Source organism: Myotis lucifugus, unplaced genomic scaffold (genome assembly GCF_000147115.1).
Source record: "Myotis lucifugus unplaced genomic scaffold, Myoluc2.0 scaffold_40, whole genome shotgun sequence".
NCBI classification, from domain to species: domain Eukaryota; kingdom Metazoa; phylum Chordata; class Mammalia; order Chiroptera; family Vespertilionidae; genus Myotis; species Myotis lucifugus.
The window spans coordinates 3,326,308-3,346,820 of record NW_005871088.1 but is presented as its reverse complement, the minus strand read 5'-3'; the positions used below and the strand labels follow the sequence as shown (position 1 = coordinate 3,346,820).

General features: G+C 40.0%; 1 protein-coding gene across 5 annotated transcripts in view; it reads left to right on the top strand.

Moving 5' to 3' along the window:
* MTM1 (myotubularin 1) overlaps positions 1-20,513 on the top strand; it is a 101,177-nt gene that overhangs the window by 39,985 nt on the left and 40,679 nt on the right. For all 5 annotated transcript variants that reach the window (XM_006087736.2, XM_023753047.1, XM_014454938.2 and 2 more), the window contains 2 exons: positions 3,074-3,184; positions 7,789-7,890. In XM_006087736.2, coding sequence (XP_006087798.1) covers positions 3,074-3,184; positions 7,789-7,890 — 213 coding nt within the window. The remainder of the gene's footprint in view (positions 1-3,073; positions 3,185-7,788; positions 7,891-20,513) is intronic.

Below are 20,513 nucleotides of genomic sequence, written 5' to 3'. Positions count from 1 at the left end.
GCTCCCCTTCCCTCTGAGATTCCTCAGATTTTTATGAATTTTTAGAGAGAGAGGAAAGGAGAGAAAGAGAGAGAGAGACATCCACATGAGATTGAAATATTGATAGGTTGTCTCCTGCACATCCCTGCCAGGGATCCAGCCTGTAACCGGGGCAAGTGCCCTGACCTGGAATCGAACTGGCAACCTTTCAGTGTGCAGGACGATGCCCAACCAACTGAGCCTTACCAGCCAGGGTCTCAGTGTCCCATTTTCTGTTTTGTATTGGGTCAGGACAATCAGAGCTATAGAATTCCCACTATAATACAGGGACAAAGAACAGCAAAGTCTCATCTCACTTTTAATTCTTCTCCCGTTTTTTGTATTCTTGCTTCTGTGTTGCTATTAGAGTGTCAGCCTTTTATTTAATGTCTACTCTATGTATTTAGGAATACAGTTGAACAGACACTAATAAATCTCAATATAATCTAAGCATAATAAAAGACTGCCTGATAGTATGTTTTAATAACTAGATTGTATTGAGGAATAAATACATTATAATATACAACTATGTATGTACATGGTTACTGAGTAGTGTCTTCTTTATCTAGGGATTTGGATTTCAGTCATGTAGTGAGATGTCTTATCCCATGAACAGCTAAAAAATTGCCTCCTTATAGGTACAAACAGAAAGACCTATAGCTACATGCCAGAGCATACTGAGCCACTCTAGTTGCATAGCACAGCTATATCTTTCAAATAATAAGGGATTCTTTGCTATAGTAATGACTTCCATTGTTTTTTAGCTACCATATGGCAGGCACTATGCCAGATAATTTATGGCTATTATCTCTACTAGTAATAATCTCTACTCTACAGGTAAATGTGGCTGAGAGATACAGTAACTTGTTAAAATCATCCAGCTAATAAAACTCAGATTTGAACATTTTATTTCCAACTTAATAGCTTGTGCTCTTTTCTCTACATCATAATAACCATATACTTTTTAAACTTATTATTTTGGCATAATTATAAACTTTCAAGAACTTTGAAAAATAGTGCAGAGAGGTCTTGTATACATATCACCCAACTTCTGCAATAACTGTACTGCTTTATCAAAACCAGGAAATTGATTGGCACAATACAGTTACATCAGTTTTTTCATGCCCTCATTTTTTTGTATATTTTTGCATTCAATTCTGTCACATATAATGCCAGTTATAAATTTATGTAATTATCAACAGTCAAGATATAAACCAACTCCCTCATTCTACCCCTTTATAGCCACACTCTCCTTCCCCTCAACCCCTGACAACCATTTCTCTACTCTCTGTCTCTACAATTTTGTCATCTCAAGAATGTTATAAATGGAATTATACAGCACATGACCTTTGGAGATTGGCTTTATTCACTCAGCACGATGCCCTTAAGATTCTTCCAGGTGTTGCATGTATCCATAGTACATTCATCTTTGTAGCTAAGTAGCATTCCATAGCATGGATGCACCACAGTCTTATTCTTTTTGAATTTCTGGAATACTCATGAACTATATTATATTTTATGAAGAAACGCTTAATTTTTATTTTGTGTTTTAAGGAGAATGATTTAAAGTAAGAGAAAAAAAACTTAATTTTTATTTGTACCCCTGAAAAAACATCTTTTAAAAAACAAAAATTTAATAAACACCTTTAAATGTTTTTATTATCAAAGTCATCTAATACAGCATTAAAGAAAATATTGGATTTAAAAAATTGTGTAGCCCTTCCCATCTTTGTGCATATGAATGTGTATTTTACATTGTTGTAGTCACAGTGTATTTCGTATGCTTTTTTCTATTTAAACTTATTTTTTCCATGTACATAATTATTTTCGTAGCTGCATGCTAATTCAATTGAGTTGACTAAATGTAATTTTCTAGACCCTGATGTTCACCTCTGGCTCCCTTGAGCATCTTTATGCATACAGCTTTTCCTTCTGGTGTGCCATAACTGTAATATAAGTTCTTAGAAGTGCAGTTGTGGAGTCAAAGTGTAGGACCATTTTTATGGCTCCTTTGATGGGTGTTCTGAGACCTCATCTTGAATCTCAACCCTTTCCCAAGGGTTGAGATTTTCTAAGCAAGTTACTGAAGGTTTTTAATGCCTTGATTGCCACATTCAGGAACAGGAATACTTCACCTATATCCAGAATGGTTGTGAGGATAAAATGAGATGATGCATGTTAAGCCCCTGTTGCAGTACCTGGCACAGACGAGGAATTCTATATATGGCAGCTGCTGTTATCTTATTGCAAGGATTGTAGAATGACTTCGCTAACATGATTTCGTCATGCCAGCAGTCTTATGGAACCTTTGCAGCCAGCATTGGATAAGCAATGATGGAGGAGCATTGCTATACATTCAGGTCCTTCCGCTTTGGGAAATGCACTCATGCCTAAGATAGGCACGACTTCTAGGTGTTTGTTTTCTAGTGAGGGAAAACAGACATTGAAGTTTATGCTAACAAGATAGAGTGAAGCAAGTGGTGTAACAGCAGTCTAAATCAAATGTTGTAGAACTTCAGAGGAGGAAGTGGTCAATACTATGTGATGTAATTAGAAAGAAAGACTTCCTGAGAGGTGATGCATGCTGAGCCTAGATTGAAGCCACAGGAAGAATTTTGGTAATTGGGAAAGATAGATCATCCTAGGCAAAGGGAACACCATGCACAAAGTACATAGGCCTGATTGTAGATGAAATATTTGAAGAGCAGTAAAGGTGTTCACTTAGTTGGTGCACAGAATGTCATGGGATAGAAGCCTGCAAAGATAGGCTGGAAGCAGCATCATGAGCCCTTGAATTGTATACCTAGGAGTTTAATCTTCATTGTGGAGGCAATGCAGAATGGCACATTTGGGGGATGCATTTTGGTTGTATAACTGATTATTTTAATTCTTGCTCTTTCATGTGTAGTCTATATCATACTTTTATTTATTTTAAAAAAATGGTAAAAGGGCAAAGGTTAAAATGCACTGAGACCATGTGGTTGTTTTAAATTTGTTTTTGATGTTTTAATTATACTGACAGAAGTATTGACTTTTACCTTTTTGTCCATTACAGGATTCTGCTCTAATACTTGATGTTCCTTTGGGAGTGATCTCAAGAATTGAAAAAATGGGAGGCGCCACAAGTAGAGGAGAAAATTCCTATGGTCTAGATATTACTTGTAAAGTAAGAGATTCAGTACTTTCTTATGTGAAAAAAGGCACATTGATGTTAAATGATAAGTAAAAGTTAATGTGGGTTAAAAAAATCAGAGACTTTTGTTCTTCCTTTCCAAAACCACCTGAGGAAATAGTCCTATAAAAGTGACCTGCTGTTGCCACAAAGTGTGAGGACTTGAACAGGTCATTTTGTTAGCTTGACTGAGTAGGAAGAAACTTTATAAGTAAAATTTCACACTTTTTAGTTTTGTCCAGGTCTGTTCCTAGTGTCCCTTCATGTTATGTGCTACCAGCTACATACCTTCACACTGTGAAAGGAAGGAGAAATACAAGAGATTTTGCTCTCTGTTAATAGGATATGTTCTTACCTCTAACAACCACTCTAACTTTTTCATAAATAGTTTTGAAAGGTAGTAGCCTAACATTTTGTTTTGGCATGGTTAGTGGTCAAGATTTAATGATAACAAAATTTAATCAGTTATATTAGTAATTATCTATTGAGCATCCATGTCGCTCCAAACTCATGCTAGGTGGTTTGCATTCAATCCTTAGGGCAAATCTCTGAGATGGACAGTGGTGTCCCCATTTTATAGATGGGGAGCCTAAGGATAAGAAGAGTTTGGTAACTTAGCTAAGATTACCCAGCAAATGGCAAAGTTGGGATCCAAATATAGTGAGATAATCATTTTGCAAAGAACAAAATAAACTCTTGGCAAGAAACTTGTTTCAAGGTATTATCAGAAGACCACACTTTGTAGAAGAATGCCCAATCCTAGAAAGAGCTAGAAGGCTTTGGAGATCATCTGCCCCAGTGGATCTTACACCTAGATATGCATCAGGGTAACCTGAAAAACCACTTTAAAAATGTTGATCTTTGGGTTCTACCCCAAATCCTACTTTTAGGCTTTGTGGGCCAATAGCATCTCCGTCATATGTACACCTCTGTGTTTTGTTTTTTAACCCTTTTAAAATATGAAAAGCATTCTTAGCTTGAAGACCATACAAAGGCTCACCTGGGCTGAAGTTTAGTGACTCCTGGGCAGTCCAAGTCTTTTATTCTATGGATGGGGAAATGAGGCCTCTGCTAAGTGGAATTACTTACCTAGGGTTGTCTAAGGAGCTGGTGGAAGAGCCAGAATGAAAACCTAAGTCTCCTTTTCCTAATCTCATTCACTGTGGCTTCTTAAAACCAATCTCCCATAGTTTGGTTTGGATTATGAACACAATAGAGTTTTTTGTCTCTGATTTATAAAATATGAAGACTAGTACAGGCTATCAGAAACAAAGGATTATGGCATTTTTATACTTGAACTAAAATTCTTCACTCCCCACCTTGTCTTTTTTGTTTTAATCCAAGCTCCCTTAATGCCTCACCTTTGATCCCAGCTACATACCCTTTGAGCCTAGAGATATGGGGATTTACTTTTAAGGAAAATTTTTGTATTTTGCATAAAAGAGTCCATAGGAGTAGAGTGTTATATTATAGTACTCAAGGGAAAATGGGATTGCTATTTTGATGATTTTGAAATGACTTTTATTCTAATAGAGTTTTTAACAAATCCTATTTGTTGCCTTATCAATAGGAAAAACTTATATTGACTATTAATCACCCAAAATTAATAAGAGAAAGCACATTCTTACCCTTTGATTGTTTATTATAAGAACAAAAGGCTGGGAACACTTCACCAGGCATAATTCTCAAGTGTTACATATATACAGGGATATATATATATATATATATATAATGTATGTATATATATAATGTATGTATATATATATATATGTATGTATATATACTTTGAGTGATTATAAAGTCAGTGTTTATTAATCAATTTATTAAATGAGTTATCAGCTGTTAAAGTAGTATGTACACATTTTGGGGGGCATACACTATATTTCTTGGAATTAGAATTAAGCTCAAAGACAATGGCCAAGAACAATGTTGTAGCACAACCTTTTAACTCAGTTATCTCCCTGGAAACACCAATGTCACGAGACTCAAGTTCCATTTTCGCAGTAAGACCTGAAGTTATAAAAGGGGATCTGCAGCAGTGGGATAAAAACTCACCCTCCTGCCTCTCATAGGCCAGCTGACATCTGTAGTCAGTAACCATCATACAACTGTGTTTCTCTACTGAAGCAAGTAGTCATAACCCCTACATACTTGGTTTTACCAGCTCTGAACATGGGGATTTCTGTTTGCATGTAGCAGCTTTCACATGGTAAATATATGTCCCAATGGATGGTGTTTAGCAACAAAAGCAAAGATAGCTCTGAATATGTGGATTATGACCGCCCCCAGGTTGTATAGCCCCTGCTAACAACTTGGAGCCTTAAAAAAAACAAAACAGCCGAAACCGGTTTGGCTCAGTGAATAGAGCATCGGCCTGCGGACTGAAAGGTCCCAGGTTCAATTCCGGTCAAGGGCATGTACCTGGGTTGCGGGCACATCCCCAGTAGGAGATGTGCAGGAGGCAGCTGATCGATGTTTCTCTCTCATCGATGTTTCTAACTCTCTATCTCTCTCTTTCTCTCTGTAAAAAAATCAATAAAAAATATAAAAAACAAAAACAAAACAAAAACAAAGCCAAACCATATCACCAAAAAGCCTTCTGTCTTCTTGCACACTCATTCCCATTTACTCAGTTTAATGACAGTGTGCTGTTTTGAAGTCAGCAGTGATGGTGTTATTTCTTTAGAAATGCATTCTAGAAATGACACCTCAATAGATCAGCCCTTCAGTGTTGTTACAACAAAGATGTGTTTACTTCGACTCATTTATTATAGTGAGGCTTATTGCATCTCCATGTGACCCAGTTGTTAGAGAGGCTGAGGGTCAGACTACTAGATTCTTATGCCACAAGGCTCTTTCCCAGGTGTGCTTCCCTAATGAGGCAGACTCTAAAGGAGACCAACTGGAACTTAACAGTGTATGCCCATATTTCTCTTACTAATGTGGTGATCTGCCTTCTGTTAGTCATTTGCTTTTTCCACTTCAGTTTTCTTGTTGGCAAGATGAGGTAGTAATTCTTCCTGTCCTTTAATTACATCTGCATCAGATGGCAATAATAAGTCCCTTGAATCACTTTTGCCTTGGCACATTGAAAGTAGTTGCTGGAATCACTGATACATCAGAATAAATATTTATCCAGAAATGGCCTAATTTCTCACTGAGTGGTTAAGAGAATGATGCTGTCCCAAGGTTGTTAGGAAGAAAGTTCTTCACAGCTCTTTGAGCCCTGAGACTTCTTATGATATACTTGTATTTCATGGCATACTCTTTAAAAGCATATCATCTTATTGAAATTGGGTTTTTTTTTCTTCTGCTTGACTAGTGTTTGGCATCATGAGCCAACAACTAATATTGCACTTTTCTTGGAGTATGTTGTGAATCAGCTTTTGGATTTTATTCAATTACATGTTTTTAAAAATGAAAGCACAGATTCCTGGAGCTGGAAAGGCCCAGTAGATGCTATCTGTATACAGAATGATCTGTCGTGGGTCATTCATTAGAGGTCTTAGAATCTGGTTCTTTATACTTCCTTTGCTGTCTTTCACATTTTAGATTATATATGGTAAAGCCTTTTCTGGTCCTTCACATTGAAGACTTATGAAGCTTTAAAAGTGCTCTTGAGATAATAAATTAAAAACACTTTGAAAAATATGAAGCTGGTGACATCCAAAATGGCAGAGACTGGATCTGTCTCACTCATGCGTATCTGTATCCCCAGGGTCCAGCATAGTGCCTGTTTCTGGTTGAAAGTGCAAGTGTGTGCAGTATACAATAGAATATTCTTAGTGCCATGATTGATTTAAGAGACAACCTAAAAAATGCAGCTTTAAAAATAAGATAGAATGTTATTTTGATATATAATATAAATTGATATTTATGGGAGCTTATTCTGTTTAGATTTGGTTTAAAGGTTTTCCTGCTTATTATAGAGATATGTAATAGAAGCTATCCTTAAAATATGGTTTGATCATTAATTTTTAGTTCCTGGAAGTATATTCACTCCTAATATGGGGCAATATAGAACTCTTTGGTTATATAGAACTCTATAAAAGTGAAATTGTATAGTAAAAATGCATCACATTACTTGTATGAGAGTTTAAAATGCCAATCATTTCCTAATTTTTAAAAATAAGACTTTAAAAACATAAAGAGTGAGGGAAAGAGCTTCTGTATTTTAATGACATGTTTGACAATTTTGAGATTATATTTGATAGCAGGTATACATTTGAAAAGTTCTATGAATAAAATACAGTTTTATAATTAAAAATATCCCAGAAACCAGTTAAAGTAGACAGACACAGTAGATGATATGCAAGGCAAGGTTTGATGTGTTTTTTTATAAAATGAATTTTAGCTCTATCTTCTCTTTAGCACTAGTTGCTTTGATTTTACATTCATGATTACAATGGGAATATTTTCTGGGGTTATTAAACTAGATATTTCAAAATAGCATACAAAGCAAAGTAATTTTCTTTGTAATCTAGATAAATTACCCTTTCAGGTAAGTGAATCTTCTACTCCTTAGTTGAATACAAGATTTTTAACTAACAAATATGGCTTTGTTTGAACTCTGATATGTCAAATTTCTTGCCCCTTAGGACATGAGAAACCTGAGGTTTGCATTGAAACAAGAAGGCCACAGCAGAAGAGATATGTTTGAGATCCTCACGAGACACGCCTTTCCTCTGGCCCATAGTCTGGTAAATTCTAGGGTTCTCAGCATCGGAAGGTTCTTTGGTGTCTCCTCTTTCATATACTGTCTGTGCTGCACTTCCCTGTGTGATGTGTATGTGAGGGTATTTCTTAAACATGATTGAACCATTCCCAGAGGGAGACGGCCTGTGCTGGATGGTTCACCCCAGGTGACTGTATTGCGGGCCTGCAGGTGGATTAGAACTCCCAGTGAGCCTGGGAGCTTGACCTGGAGCAGTTTATGCTCTCCCATCCTCGAGCATGCTCTGAGTCTTGGCCAGCCTTCTGTAACAGGCATGAAGCTGTGAAGTGGGCCATGGTGGCCATGTGATGTGCCACACTGTGAAGTCACGTCCCAAAGGTCTTTTTCTTCAACTTGGGAGCTAAGAATGGATGCATGTCAGGCTTTGGTGGCACCAGTTATAAATGGGAACAAGTCCTCTGAGACTAAATGTCATTTAAGCAAACCCACTTCTAAAATTCAGATACATTGTACAGGTACTGCAGGCAGTTGCTGAATAAGGCAGCTCTTTTTTTTTAACTAAAAAAAATGTAAAGTTGACATAATTGCAGTTGTCCCCCTACGGGGATGACTGGATAAAGAAGGTGATTAGCTAAAGAACAATATGCATACCCCATGGACACAGACAATAGTTCAGTACAGACTTTTTTTTAAGGAGTGGCACTTTAAATGTCATTTGATAGCATTTAGTGTATATTTGGCAGGACAGACTTATGTGTGTATTTACTTATAATCTATGACTTTGTCTATAACAAGATTCAGGATGTGTATACCTAGAACTTTTCCTTTCTAGTCACTAAATTGAATAATCTAACTTTATTTTGCCACATGCCTGAACTAAAGCTTCCCATGCATCTTGCCCTTAAAACAATCTTTGTATTCTGCCTTGGTCTTGCCGTTTCTTTTCTTTTTTTGTCATTCTTTGCTTGCATATTCTTACCTCTCTCCTCTTCTGCTTGGTGCATAACAAACTTGGAGGCAAACACCTTCTAAGGGGTAAACAAGGAAATAATTCTTAAAAAATGAAATACGCAGACACACACATACTTACACACATATATATGTGATCAATATGTTGTCAGCTAGACTGAATGTAATGAAAGAGATCATTAAATAGAAGAGCTACTTTGTAATGTAGCTCTTCTTCCTATGGCTTATAGTTAATTAATTTATTTACAATAAATGTCTCAGATTTTTTTCTAGTGAGAAAAAGGCTTCTCTCTTCCCAGATTTCATCAACAGTTGTTTCAGTCAAAGGAAATTCATGGTTGATAAAAAGGACAATTATACAAAGACTGTAGATATCTAGAAGGATATGAAGTACTCATCATGAGTCATGTTTTGATTATAGATTCAAATGTAATGCTCAAAACAAATGCAGTGATATCATAGAGTTGTATACATTTTCAACCTTTTCTCAATTTTTATTTATATTTTTAAATATGTGATTTAAAAGATTTTTCAATATTAAATATTTTTAACTATTAGAATAAAAAATATTATGGGACCACATCTTTGAATTTATTATGAAGGTGAGAATGTAAGTCTAATCCACAAAAATTCAGTTAGGGAAAGTGTTCTGGGTTTTACATATCTGGCCCTAAATTATAAGAAATTTAAAGAATGGCTCACATAAGTTTGAAGAAATTGAGGCCCCAGCCCATCTATAAGATCCTGCTCTATTATTCACCCCCTTTTTCTGACATCTGCTTCTTTTAGGGTTTACTCCCCTTCAGATGTCAAGTATTGGGCCAGCTTTCCCCTAAACTACTGTCCCATCTCCTACTTCAGTTTAGTCTTCTGGAAAGAATAGTCTGTCTTTATTTCCAGTTCATTCATTCCTCCAACCCATTCCAATATCCAGCTTTATTGGAGGTACCTTCTTGGAACTCATGGCCTTTTACTGGCCAAATCTAGTGCCACACTTCAGTCTTAATTCTGTTTTCTCTCCCGCAGGCATGCAACCATTTTGACCACCCTCTTGTAAGTCTTGGTTTCTGTGTTCCTCTACCATCTTGACTACTCCTTCCCAGTACCCACTGCTTCTGTCTTTTCTTTAAAAGTAAAAATCTCATCAGTGATCCCCTGTCAGCCCTCTTCTCATGTTACTTTCTTTGCCTTAATGGTTTCATTTAGTGTCTCATAGCTTAAGCTGCCAATACTGTATGGGTGATTTCTAAATCTAGCCCTGACATTGGCCTTGAGTGAATCTAACAAGCCTAACTCTCAAGCATCTTCCTTTGGAAGTCCATGAGGATCACAAGCTCATCACCTCCCTATCCTCTTTGCAGTTTGCCAGACCTGCTTTTGATCCTATATGTCCCTCAGTTTGGATGATTTTCAGTTGTTCAGGTTCGAGAACTTGAAGTCAACTTTTCTATTCTTCCCCTGTCTTGCCTCTCATACCCACATCAGTTCCAAATCCCTATAGGTTCTGCTTATTAGTAATTCTCAAATTTTTTTTTCCATTTCTCCTTATGCTTCCTAATTTATGTCATGCTTCCCAATGGGCTTTCCTTCTTTTAGGTTCTACTTTCAATTTATCTTCTACAATGCTGCCAGTTTTTAAAATATATATTTTTATTATTGATTTCAGAAAGGAAGGGAGAGGGAGAAAGAGATAGAAACATCAATGATGAGAGAGAATCATTGATTGGCTGCCCCACACTGGGGATCGAGCCTGCAACCTGGGCATATGCTCTGACCGGGAATCGAACCATGGCCTCCTGGTTCATAGCCTGATGCTCAACCACTGAGCCACGCCAGCCAGGTAATGCTGCCAGTTTTGATCATGTCACTCTGTGTCCAACTCTCCACAAAACAAACTTCTCAGTGACTTCCCATGGCTTATACCTACACTCCAACCACATGGGACCATACTATACTCTTCTGATATACATAGAACTTTCTGGACTTGGAGCCTTTCGTTTTCTATCCTCTTCTCCTGCAATCCTCTTGTCTCTTTAAAACCCACCATCCACGATCTTGCTCAATCCCAGGTCCTTTTTCCAAGTCATGTGCATTCACCTGATGGAAGTTAATCTCACCTCTCACTTGTTAAACTTGGCAGGTCCTTCTATCAGAGCACATAATCTCAGTTTGCCTTATATAATAATTATGTAGTAATTGCCCATCCTCCCTGCTATACTGTGAGCTTATCAAGGCAGGGATCAGCCTTTTTTATCTCTCTAATCTCAGCATGATGTCTTCTGCATGGGAGTTGTATAATGATTATTTTTTTTATTAATCTTGGGTTTAATAGAAAATGAAGGGGAAATCCATTATAGGGAAACAAATGGGATGGATTTCTGGATGTTGCTGTTATTGGAATGGTTCACAGAGAGTTTGGTTTCTCAAGTCCTGATTCTTTGCCTTTTTTAAAATTTGTTCTAGGAATCTACTTCTTTCTTTAGGAAGTTAATAAAGTGACAAACTGGAGAAAAATGTTAACTGAATTGCTCATTCAAAATTTTGGGAAATTAATTTCTCTGAGCTCTAACCACTAAAAGTCACTTTAAAAAAAGTTAGACTAGACACCAAAATAATAAAAAGTACAGATAAAAACAGACCAGCTACTGACATGGCTTTTGGAATATCAGACCCTGCTATTCAAGTCAACATGTGTAACTGTTTCACAAATCAAGTTCATTTCCAAGTACTGTTTTCGGTAGTGTTGGGGAGCAATGATGGCAGGTGAGGATGAATGTACTACAGGATGAATGACACCTAGTACCATTCAGGGATGTGACAGAAGTAATATGACAAGCATGTATGGCCTCAATTTAGGACAGTGTACATTTGGTGCTATAAGAGAAATGCAGAGGAAGTCCATTGAGAAGTCTCAGGATGAAGACAGCACATCCAACCCAGATTGAAAAAGACTGCATGGAATTGATAGGCATTTGGATTGGGCCTTGAAGGATGGTTATCACTTTCAGTGGGTGAGGATGGTGGGAGAAGTAGAATTTAAAGCACAGGTAATCCCCTGACTCTTGATGTAGCAGAGGAAAAGCTAGAAATGTTGCAAAGTGTTTGAGGGTAGCCAGTAATGTTTGTCTGGAGTGTGGGGAAGAGGGGGAGATCTGAAGTCATCCAGTGGAGATCCTTGGTAAGGTAAGGAGTTTGTGCTTTGGGAAGTAGCAGAGACCACTGAAGGTTTTCAGATAAATATTAGAACTGAATACAACATCATGAAGAATAAATAGGAGAAGAGAGCTCCCAAAGCCAGGAAGGGAAGTCAGAGGGCCAAGCAAGAGGTCCATAATGCTGAACCAGGACACTGGTGGTCTGAAGACATCTATGCTGCAAAACAGGTTGTGTGTGTGTGTGTGTGTGTGTGTGTGTGTGTGTGTGCATCTGAAAACTTTTATCTAGACCAGTGGTCGCCAACCGGTGGTCCACAGACCACTGGTGGTCCGTGAGGTCCAAAAGGTTTGTGACCGCTGATCTAGACCCCACCCTACAGGTTCTTCTCTCATCTCTCTAACCATTCTCATTCACTTTGCTGGCTCCTTTGTGACCTTTGCTTCCTACAAGCTGCAGAGAGTCAAAGATAGAAGTTTAAGATGATGATCATGGGTGTGAGATGCTGTGGAGGGTCAAGGAGAGGAGAGGATCAGGAAGAGTCCTTCAGATTTGATGATTACAGGCTCTCTGGGGACTGGATTCCTTAACTTCTTGAGATTGGGACCTTTCTTCCTTTGTATCCCCAGTGCCTAGTACAGTGCCTGGCATACACTTGTTGAACTTTTTTGACTCCAGGAAAATTATCTGAAAGGAGGAGACAGAAGACAGTTTGTAGGGGTTTAAAGAGAGAGTATGGCCCAGCTGGTATGGCTCAGTGGTTGAGCATCAACTTATGAACCAGGAGGTCACGGTTCGATTCCCGGTCAAGGCACATGCCCGGGTTGCGAGCTTGATCCCCAGTGTGGGGCATGCAGGAGGCAGCTGATCGATGATTCTCTCTCATCATTGATGTTTGTTTCTATCTCCCTCTCCCTCTGCCTTCCTCTGAAATAAATAAAAATAAATTTTTAAAAAATAAATAAATAAAAATAAAGAGAGAATAGATGTTTTTCTAAAAAGTAATGGTAGCAGCCAGGTTGAGGGAAGGTGTTTTCCTTAGAGTCTGAGAGAGGTGAATGGATATATTTGTGGATACATCTTTTTAAGGCAAGAGAGAGAAGGGATCCTTTCTTGAGCTGTATCCTGGGGAATGCAGAGGGGGATGGGATTAAGCCCAGTTTGTAGGGCAGTTTTGGAAAGAAGGGACAATTGTTCCTCTGAGACAGGAGGGAAAGAAAAGTTTCCAAACTGCCACCGTGGGGAATGCGAGAGTGTGCCAAAAAGGGATTTCCTGGAAGCGTAATCTAAGCCTGATTGCATTGAACAATACAAAAGGCCCTGCTTGAAAAAATATCACTTTGTTGATATCATTGAAACTGTTCAATCAGCTGATTATCTCAGTGACTTTTATTGGCATTTGAAGTCAGAAGTAAACTTGCTGTTGTATGCATGCAATAGTATCTGGAGGCCAAGAGAGGTGGATTCCAAATCCAGTCGTGGGGTGAGTAGTGTCTGAGTGGGCTTTTTTCTTTCAAACCACTCCTTTGGCTCTCTCTCATGCCTCCTGCCCCATTAGTATTTTCACCACTCAGTGTATTCATGTTGGGATTTAAACTTTTAATTAAACTTGAGCAGCTTAGCCACACAGGATCGACCCCAAACCATTAACTTGATTGTTTTTGTATTATGTCAATCCAGTAAGACATGAAAATTGTTTAGATAACATTTTCTATTGCAGCTAAAGAATGTATTTTCTTATTTTATTTTGGCTTTGCTTTTTAAGATGCATTGTAACTCAATACTAGTTCTGGGTAAATTTGCATAAGAAATGTGGCAATGCTTCTGATACTATGGTAATTTCTTTTAATGGTAGGAGCAGAAATTGGGCATGTAGGAACAGAGCCTGATAGTGCTACAGAAAAATAAAAGTCTGATTGTTGGGGTGGTATGTTCAATGCCAGAGTTTCTCCATTATTGATTTACTAGAGGCTCGGTGCACAAAATTAGTGCGCGGGTGCGGTCCTTAGGCCTGGCCAGCGATCGAAGTGCAAGCGTCCAGTGTGGAAGGGCAGATCCAAGCTGACCTCTGGGCCCTGGGCAGCACCTGGGGCCCCAGGCCCCCCGTGCACCCTTCTCCGCCTGAGTCCCCATGTGTAGATGATGTGAGCACAGCCAGATGCCGCAGGCTGAGGCACAGTGTGGGCCTCTGGGCCACCCAGAGGTGCTGCACGGAAGCCGGGCAGGCAGCATGCTCTCTCCTGGCTGGCCTCACAAACCGGCTCCTGCGCGAACCCACGGGGAGACCGACTGGCCCCTGCGGTTCCGGCGCCTGCAGCCCGGCTCACCTAGAAGAAGCCACGTGTCTGCGAGGTGGACTCCTTGTGGGCACCCGGCATCTGAGCGTGGGGGTGGGGGTAGAGTTGTGGGGGGGCTTCCCCAGCGTGTGAGCCCTGGTGTCCCAGGGAAGGGTAGCAGGTGGAGTGAGAGCGAGCTTGGCAGATACCCCACATTCTCAGCACACCTCTGTCCCTGTTACCCCCACCCCCAGGTAGCTGGAGAGAGGTCGCAGCCCTCTGCCAGGGTGCCACTGGAGGTTGGTCGCTGCCCCCTGGTGGTCAGTGCACATCATAGCAAGTGGTTGAACTCCCAGTCTCCTTGTCCTTGTCGAACTCCTGGTCATATGACTGCCCAAGGGGACTATTTGCATATTAGGCTTTTATTATATAGGATTGTTTGCTCATTTTTTACTCAAAGGTAATATAAATATTGGATGAGTTTTTTTTAAAAAACTGCGAATACCAACTTATTATTGAATTATGAAGTTAATTTACTAGATTGAAACCAGCATTTTAAATGGAATAGAAGAGAAAATACTAAGAGCATAATACATAATATGGATAAATACGGTTTCTTGAAATGTTTCTGTCAGCTATCTGTGTATATATATGTCTAGGTCATGGTGTAAAGTGCTCTCTCTTAATCATATTCTAGAAATTTTGAAAAGCAATTTTAGCTAATGGTAGAATGTGTAGAATAAAATGTACTTTGAGTTAATTTAGGCATTAATAAAGTCACTTAAATCAATCTTTACAGCTATAGGCATGCATGGAATTTCTTGAATTTTGTCTAGGTACAGGGCTTGAATTTATGACTGAACTCATGGGACAGAGACTCACATAAAGGAAGTGTAGGGCTAGAAGAAATGGAACCTGAGACCCGGCTGCCAAGCTCTCAGCAGCTACTGATGAGAGAAGCTCAATGAGGTGACCTGTCTGCAGAGCCCTTTTGGTGTGTGGTTCCAAACACATGCCATGGAGTCCAGCAGCCTGTGTCTGAGTCTGGCTCAGTCACTTACCTACTTGGTGACGTTGAAGGTCACATAATACTTATGTGCTTTAGTGTTCTCTTCTGTAATGGAGATAATAACAGTCTCAACCCCATAGGGTTTTTGTGAGGATTAAATGTAAAGTGCTTACAACAGTACCTGGCATGCAGTAAGTGTCCAGTAAATGTCAGCTGTTCTGTTATTAGCTCACCATTTCCCCAGAGGGTACAAAGAATAAAAGATAATTACCCCAACACACTTCTAAAAAAAGATTTTTGAAAGTGATTTTTAGAGAGAGAGAAACATCAATGTGAGAGTGAAACATTGATCAGCTGCCTCTTGCACGCCCCCAACCAGCGATCAAGCCTGCAACCTGGGCATGTGCCTTGACCAGCAACCTTTCAATGCATGGGATGATGCTCAACCAACTGAGCCACATCGGCCAGGGCCCCAACACACTTTTTTCCAAGAATATTAATAAAGTAATTATGATCATACGTGAGATACTTTAAGCCCTTTAAAAGAAAGATACTATATAGCTAAAGATAAGCATTTTTATTAATAAACTAGAGGCCCAGTGCACAAAATTCGTGCACTTGAGGGGTTCCTCAGCCCAGCCTGTGCCCTCTCACAGTCCGGGAGCCCTCAGGGATGTCCAACTGACGGCTTACACCCACTCCCCGTGGGACATCCTTAGCGCTGCTGCGGAGGCAGGAGAGACTCCCACCACTACCGCTGCGCTTGCCAGCCGTGGGCCCGGCTTCTGGCCAAGCAGTGCTCCCCCTGTGGGAGCGCACTGACCACCAGGGGGCAGCTCCTGCATTGAGCGTCTTCCCCCTGGTGGTCAGTGTGCATCATAGCAACCAGTCATTCTGCTGTTCGGTCGATTTGCATATTAGCCTTTTATTATATGGGATCATTGGCTGTACCTTGATAAAGGATTGGTTGAAAGTCTTAAATTTCAGAGTATTAAATCCAGAAAACATTTTAACTACAAATGTGAAACATGGGCAGCAGTAATCCTATATAATAAAAGGCTAATATGCAAATTGACCGAATGGTGGAAAGACTGGTTGCTATGATGCACACTGACCACCAGGGAGCAGACACTCAACGCAGAAGTTGCCCCCAGTGGTCAGTGCACTCCCACAAGGGGAGCACCGCTCAGCCAGAAGCCCTGAGCCAGGCTCACGGCTGGTGAGCACAGCAGTGGTGGCAGGAGCCTCTCCCGCCTCCACGGTAGTGCTAAGGATGTCTGACTGATAGCTCAGGCCCGCTTCCTGGGGAGTAGGCCTGAGCTGGAAGAGGGACATTCCCGAGGGTAGAAAAAATAAGCACATAAAGATGGCTTGCATTCTGCCCCTGACCTGACCTCAGATTCCTGGACTGTGAGAGGGTGCAGGCCGGGCTGAGGGACCCCCCAAGTGCATGAATTTCGTGCACTGGGCTTCTAGTATGTAATAAACAGAATCGTTCAGAAGGTGTTTTTCATTTTTTTAAATGTCCACTTTGATCCTACACAGGCCTACTGCTTTTAGGGTAACACGGCTCATTGAGTTTGTGTTTCTGCACTTCCCACTTTTCTGTGCCATTTTAGATTAAGCTCTTAGCATCACACTATTTCCTACTTGTTGTTATTCTATGAGCAGTCATATACTAGATAGTTGCAAAGTTTTTTGGTGAGTGTGTGTGTGTGTGTGTGTGTGTGTGTGTGTAAATTTGACCTTAGTATGAGCAGTAGAATTGGCACGTGGCACAGGAGAGAAGACTCTTCTCTGGCTCTAATTTCTAGAGAGAAGCAACTGGATTGCAAGGCCTATTCTGTGGAGACTAGCAGCCTTCCATGACTGGTGGCATAGTGCTTTTTGAGTGTATGCAGAGGTTGATAGCAGATCTTCGAAACAGCAACATTTTGAGATTAAGGCCCGTCTGCATTTGCAGGTGGTAATTACTGCTGCCTTTGGTTTTCACAGTCTTTGCTGTTTATTTCTTTTGGCCTAGCATTGGTGAACCACATCAAACCCTGTCGTATGGCTTACGTACTGTACCATTTCTATCTTGTGTCTTCCCATGATCTACTCCACTTGTGCTTGCTTGTAAAAATAATCACATAAAAATTTCTAAAGTGTGTTATGGGGAGTGCATCTTTTTTGATCATTTGAATGAGAGATAAGTGATCCCACAAATAGAGAATAAAGAACACAGGGTACTTTTCCCTGTGACCTCACTTCTTAGTTCAGAAATGGAAAAATTTTTATAAATTGCTTTGAGATTTCAAATCAGACTGAAATGTAGTGGGTTCTTACTTTCTAGGCCAATTACAGAATTAATAGATAAAAGTAAATAGTTTAATTTTCAGGTGGGAATTGAAAAAGTAACATTGCATACACACAGAGAGAGAGCTGATTTTTAGCCTAGATGTAGCCTTGGGAGTGAAGTTTGTCTTAGTTCTCTATTTTCTTTATAGCCAGGACATTTTTTTCTTGAATAAACAGTAATCTTGGCTAATTGAGGGTCTAATCATACTACAAAATCTCTTCCCTTCCTGCCTCCTCCAAGACTTGGCCCTCTTCTTTTCATCTCTCTTTCCTCACACACAGCCTTTGGACATGCTCGATTTTTCTCCCCACTCCCCCACCTCCTGGAACAGTGGTCCCAGCTGGGCCGCCCCCTACATTGCCTTCCAAGTTCAGAAGCAGGACATTTACTGCTTGCCTACAAGTCCTCAGCAGCCACTCACTTCGGAACGCATTGTCTCACTTTTCGCCCTCCCACTCTTTTGAAAGGTAAAAGCCAATGTGCTTCTCTTGCTCTCTGCATTCCTGTTTGTAGTAAGTGCTTGGCTTCTGAGTATTTATTCCTCCCTAGCCAGCTCATTAGTGCATTTTTTAAAAAAGGTTTCTGTTTTATCCAGCATTTTTAGATGTTTTCAGCAGAAGTCTCAGGGTATCTAAACCGTCATCCTTCTAGATACCTCTCCCTGTGGCTTCTAACACCTGAGTCTCCTGGCCCGCCTACATCTCTAGCTTCTTTTCTTTTTTTATTTAATTTTTTTTCTTTATTGATTAAGGTATTACATATGTGTCCTTATCCCCCATTTCCCCCCAACCCCCACTCATGCCCTCACCCCCCTGGCATCTGTGTCCATTTTTTAGGCCTATATGCTAGCATATAAGTCCTTTGGTTGATCTCTCTCCCTTACCCCCACCCTCCCCTACCTTCCCTCTGAGGTTTGACGGTCTGATCAATGCTTCTCTGTCTCTGGATCTGTTTTTGTTCACCAGTTTATGTTGTTCATTATATTCCATAAATGAGTGAGATCATGTGATGTTTTTCTTTCTCTGACTGGCTTATTTTGCTTAGCATAATGCTCTCCAGTTCCATCCATGCTGTTCCAAATGGTAAGAATTCCTTCTTTTTTTCTTCAGTGTAGTATTCCATTGTGTAGATGTACCACAGTTTTTTAAATTCCTTTGCTTCCTTCTGCTGTCCGTGGGTTCTCTATAAAAGTCCATTCTTCCCTTCCTTCTTGTCCTATATACCCCTTTGGCAATCTTTCTCATTTTCCTGTCTTTCAGCTTTGCCTTTCTGAGCATGACTTTCCAATTCATAATTTTACATTTCCCTTTAACTGCTATATAACTTCAGCTGACACCTAAATGTTTGATTAAATTAGCCTCTCATCTTTCCCCCAAACCTACTCCCCTGCTCCCAGTTTCTCGGATGCTATCTCCTCCTTTCCCCCCTTCCTCTTGCTCCTCATCCTCCAAAATCAAGGTCTTTGGAAGATTTCCCTTTTCCTTAACAATATCTGGGGAATTCTTCCTCCCCAGACTTAGTTCAGATTTTCCTCTCTCATCTCCTAAGCTGTTGGAATAGTGCTTTAACTCATTTTCCTATCTCAGTTCTATCTCTTCTCTAATCCACCCCATACATGCCTTCTCTCAGACTAATCTCTCCAGGATGCAGCTCTAATGGTCTCATTCCCTTGCCCCTGAAACATCAGTGGTTCCTGCCTCACTGTCAGTGTAAATGCAAACCTGTCTCCTTCACAGTGTGGCCCCACCTCGCAACAGTCTCCATTTTTTCTACCCCTTCTATACTCTGGTGAAGCGAATGAAGTGTTTGCTGATGGCCACATATAGTGTCTGAGTCTGGCTCCCATTTATGCCTTTTTGTCATCATCATTGTTATCATGTCCAAAGTCACCTTATCCTTCCAGGGTAGCACAAATGCCATAAATATCACTCCAGGCACATCTGTGTAAGAAGTAAACTTGGCCTTCTCTAGAGCCTATAGGGCTTTATCTATACTGCTCATGGCATTTACCACTTTCCTCCTTACATGATCAATAGTTGTTCCATCCTCATCGCTCTTCTTTGAAGAATTTCTTACTCCTTAAAGACAGTGGCTGTGTCTCACTAGTCATTTTCTCCAGTGATACCTTATTTATAGTAAGTCCTTAGTGTTTGTTGAATGAATATACTAATGTCAATAGAGTGAATGAATGGGAACCAGCAGCAACCAATGTATCAATAAGAATATTCTGCTGTCTATAAAGGGCATTTATTCAATAAGCATTTACTTTAAATTTTTTAAAATAGCTAATGTATGCCTATGATGTAAAATTCAGGAAGTATAAATAGGTATTGTTATAGACCGAATATTTGTGTTCACTCCCCCAAAATCATATGTTGGTCCCCTAATCCCCAGGTTCAGTGATTCCTAGGAGAACTCATAGGACTCAACATGTAGTCATACTCACAAGTGTGATTTATTGTAGTAAGGGAAAAGTCACAAGGGGTGAAGTCTGAGGGGAACCAGGCCTGAGCTTCCAGAGTCCTCTCCCAGTGGAATCTCACAGGATACACTTAATTACCTGAGCAATGAGTTGTGACAACACTCAGTACCCAGGGTTTTCATTGGGGGCTGTTCACGTAGGCACCCTCTGCCTAGGGCATACCAAAAATTCAGACTCTCAGAAAGAAAGCAGCGGTTCAGCATAAAATACAGTTCAGGTACCATAAACCACTCTTAGTAGTTAGGGAATGGTGAGAATTCTCCCAAAACCCAGGTTTGCAGATGCCAGCCAAGGGTCAACCAGCAAGCAGGACTTAAGGAGAGCAATCTCAGACCTGCTAGGTTAACTCTTGCCTGATCACTTTCTTTTTTAGCTTCTGAGTTTTACATCCAAGTTAGGAAGGTCTTCCTCACTTAGA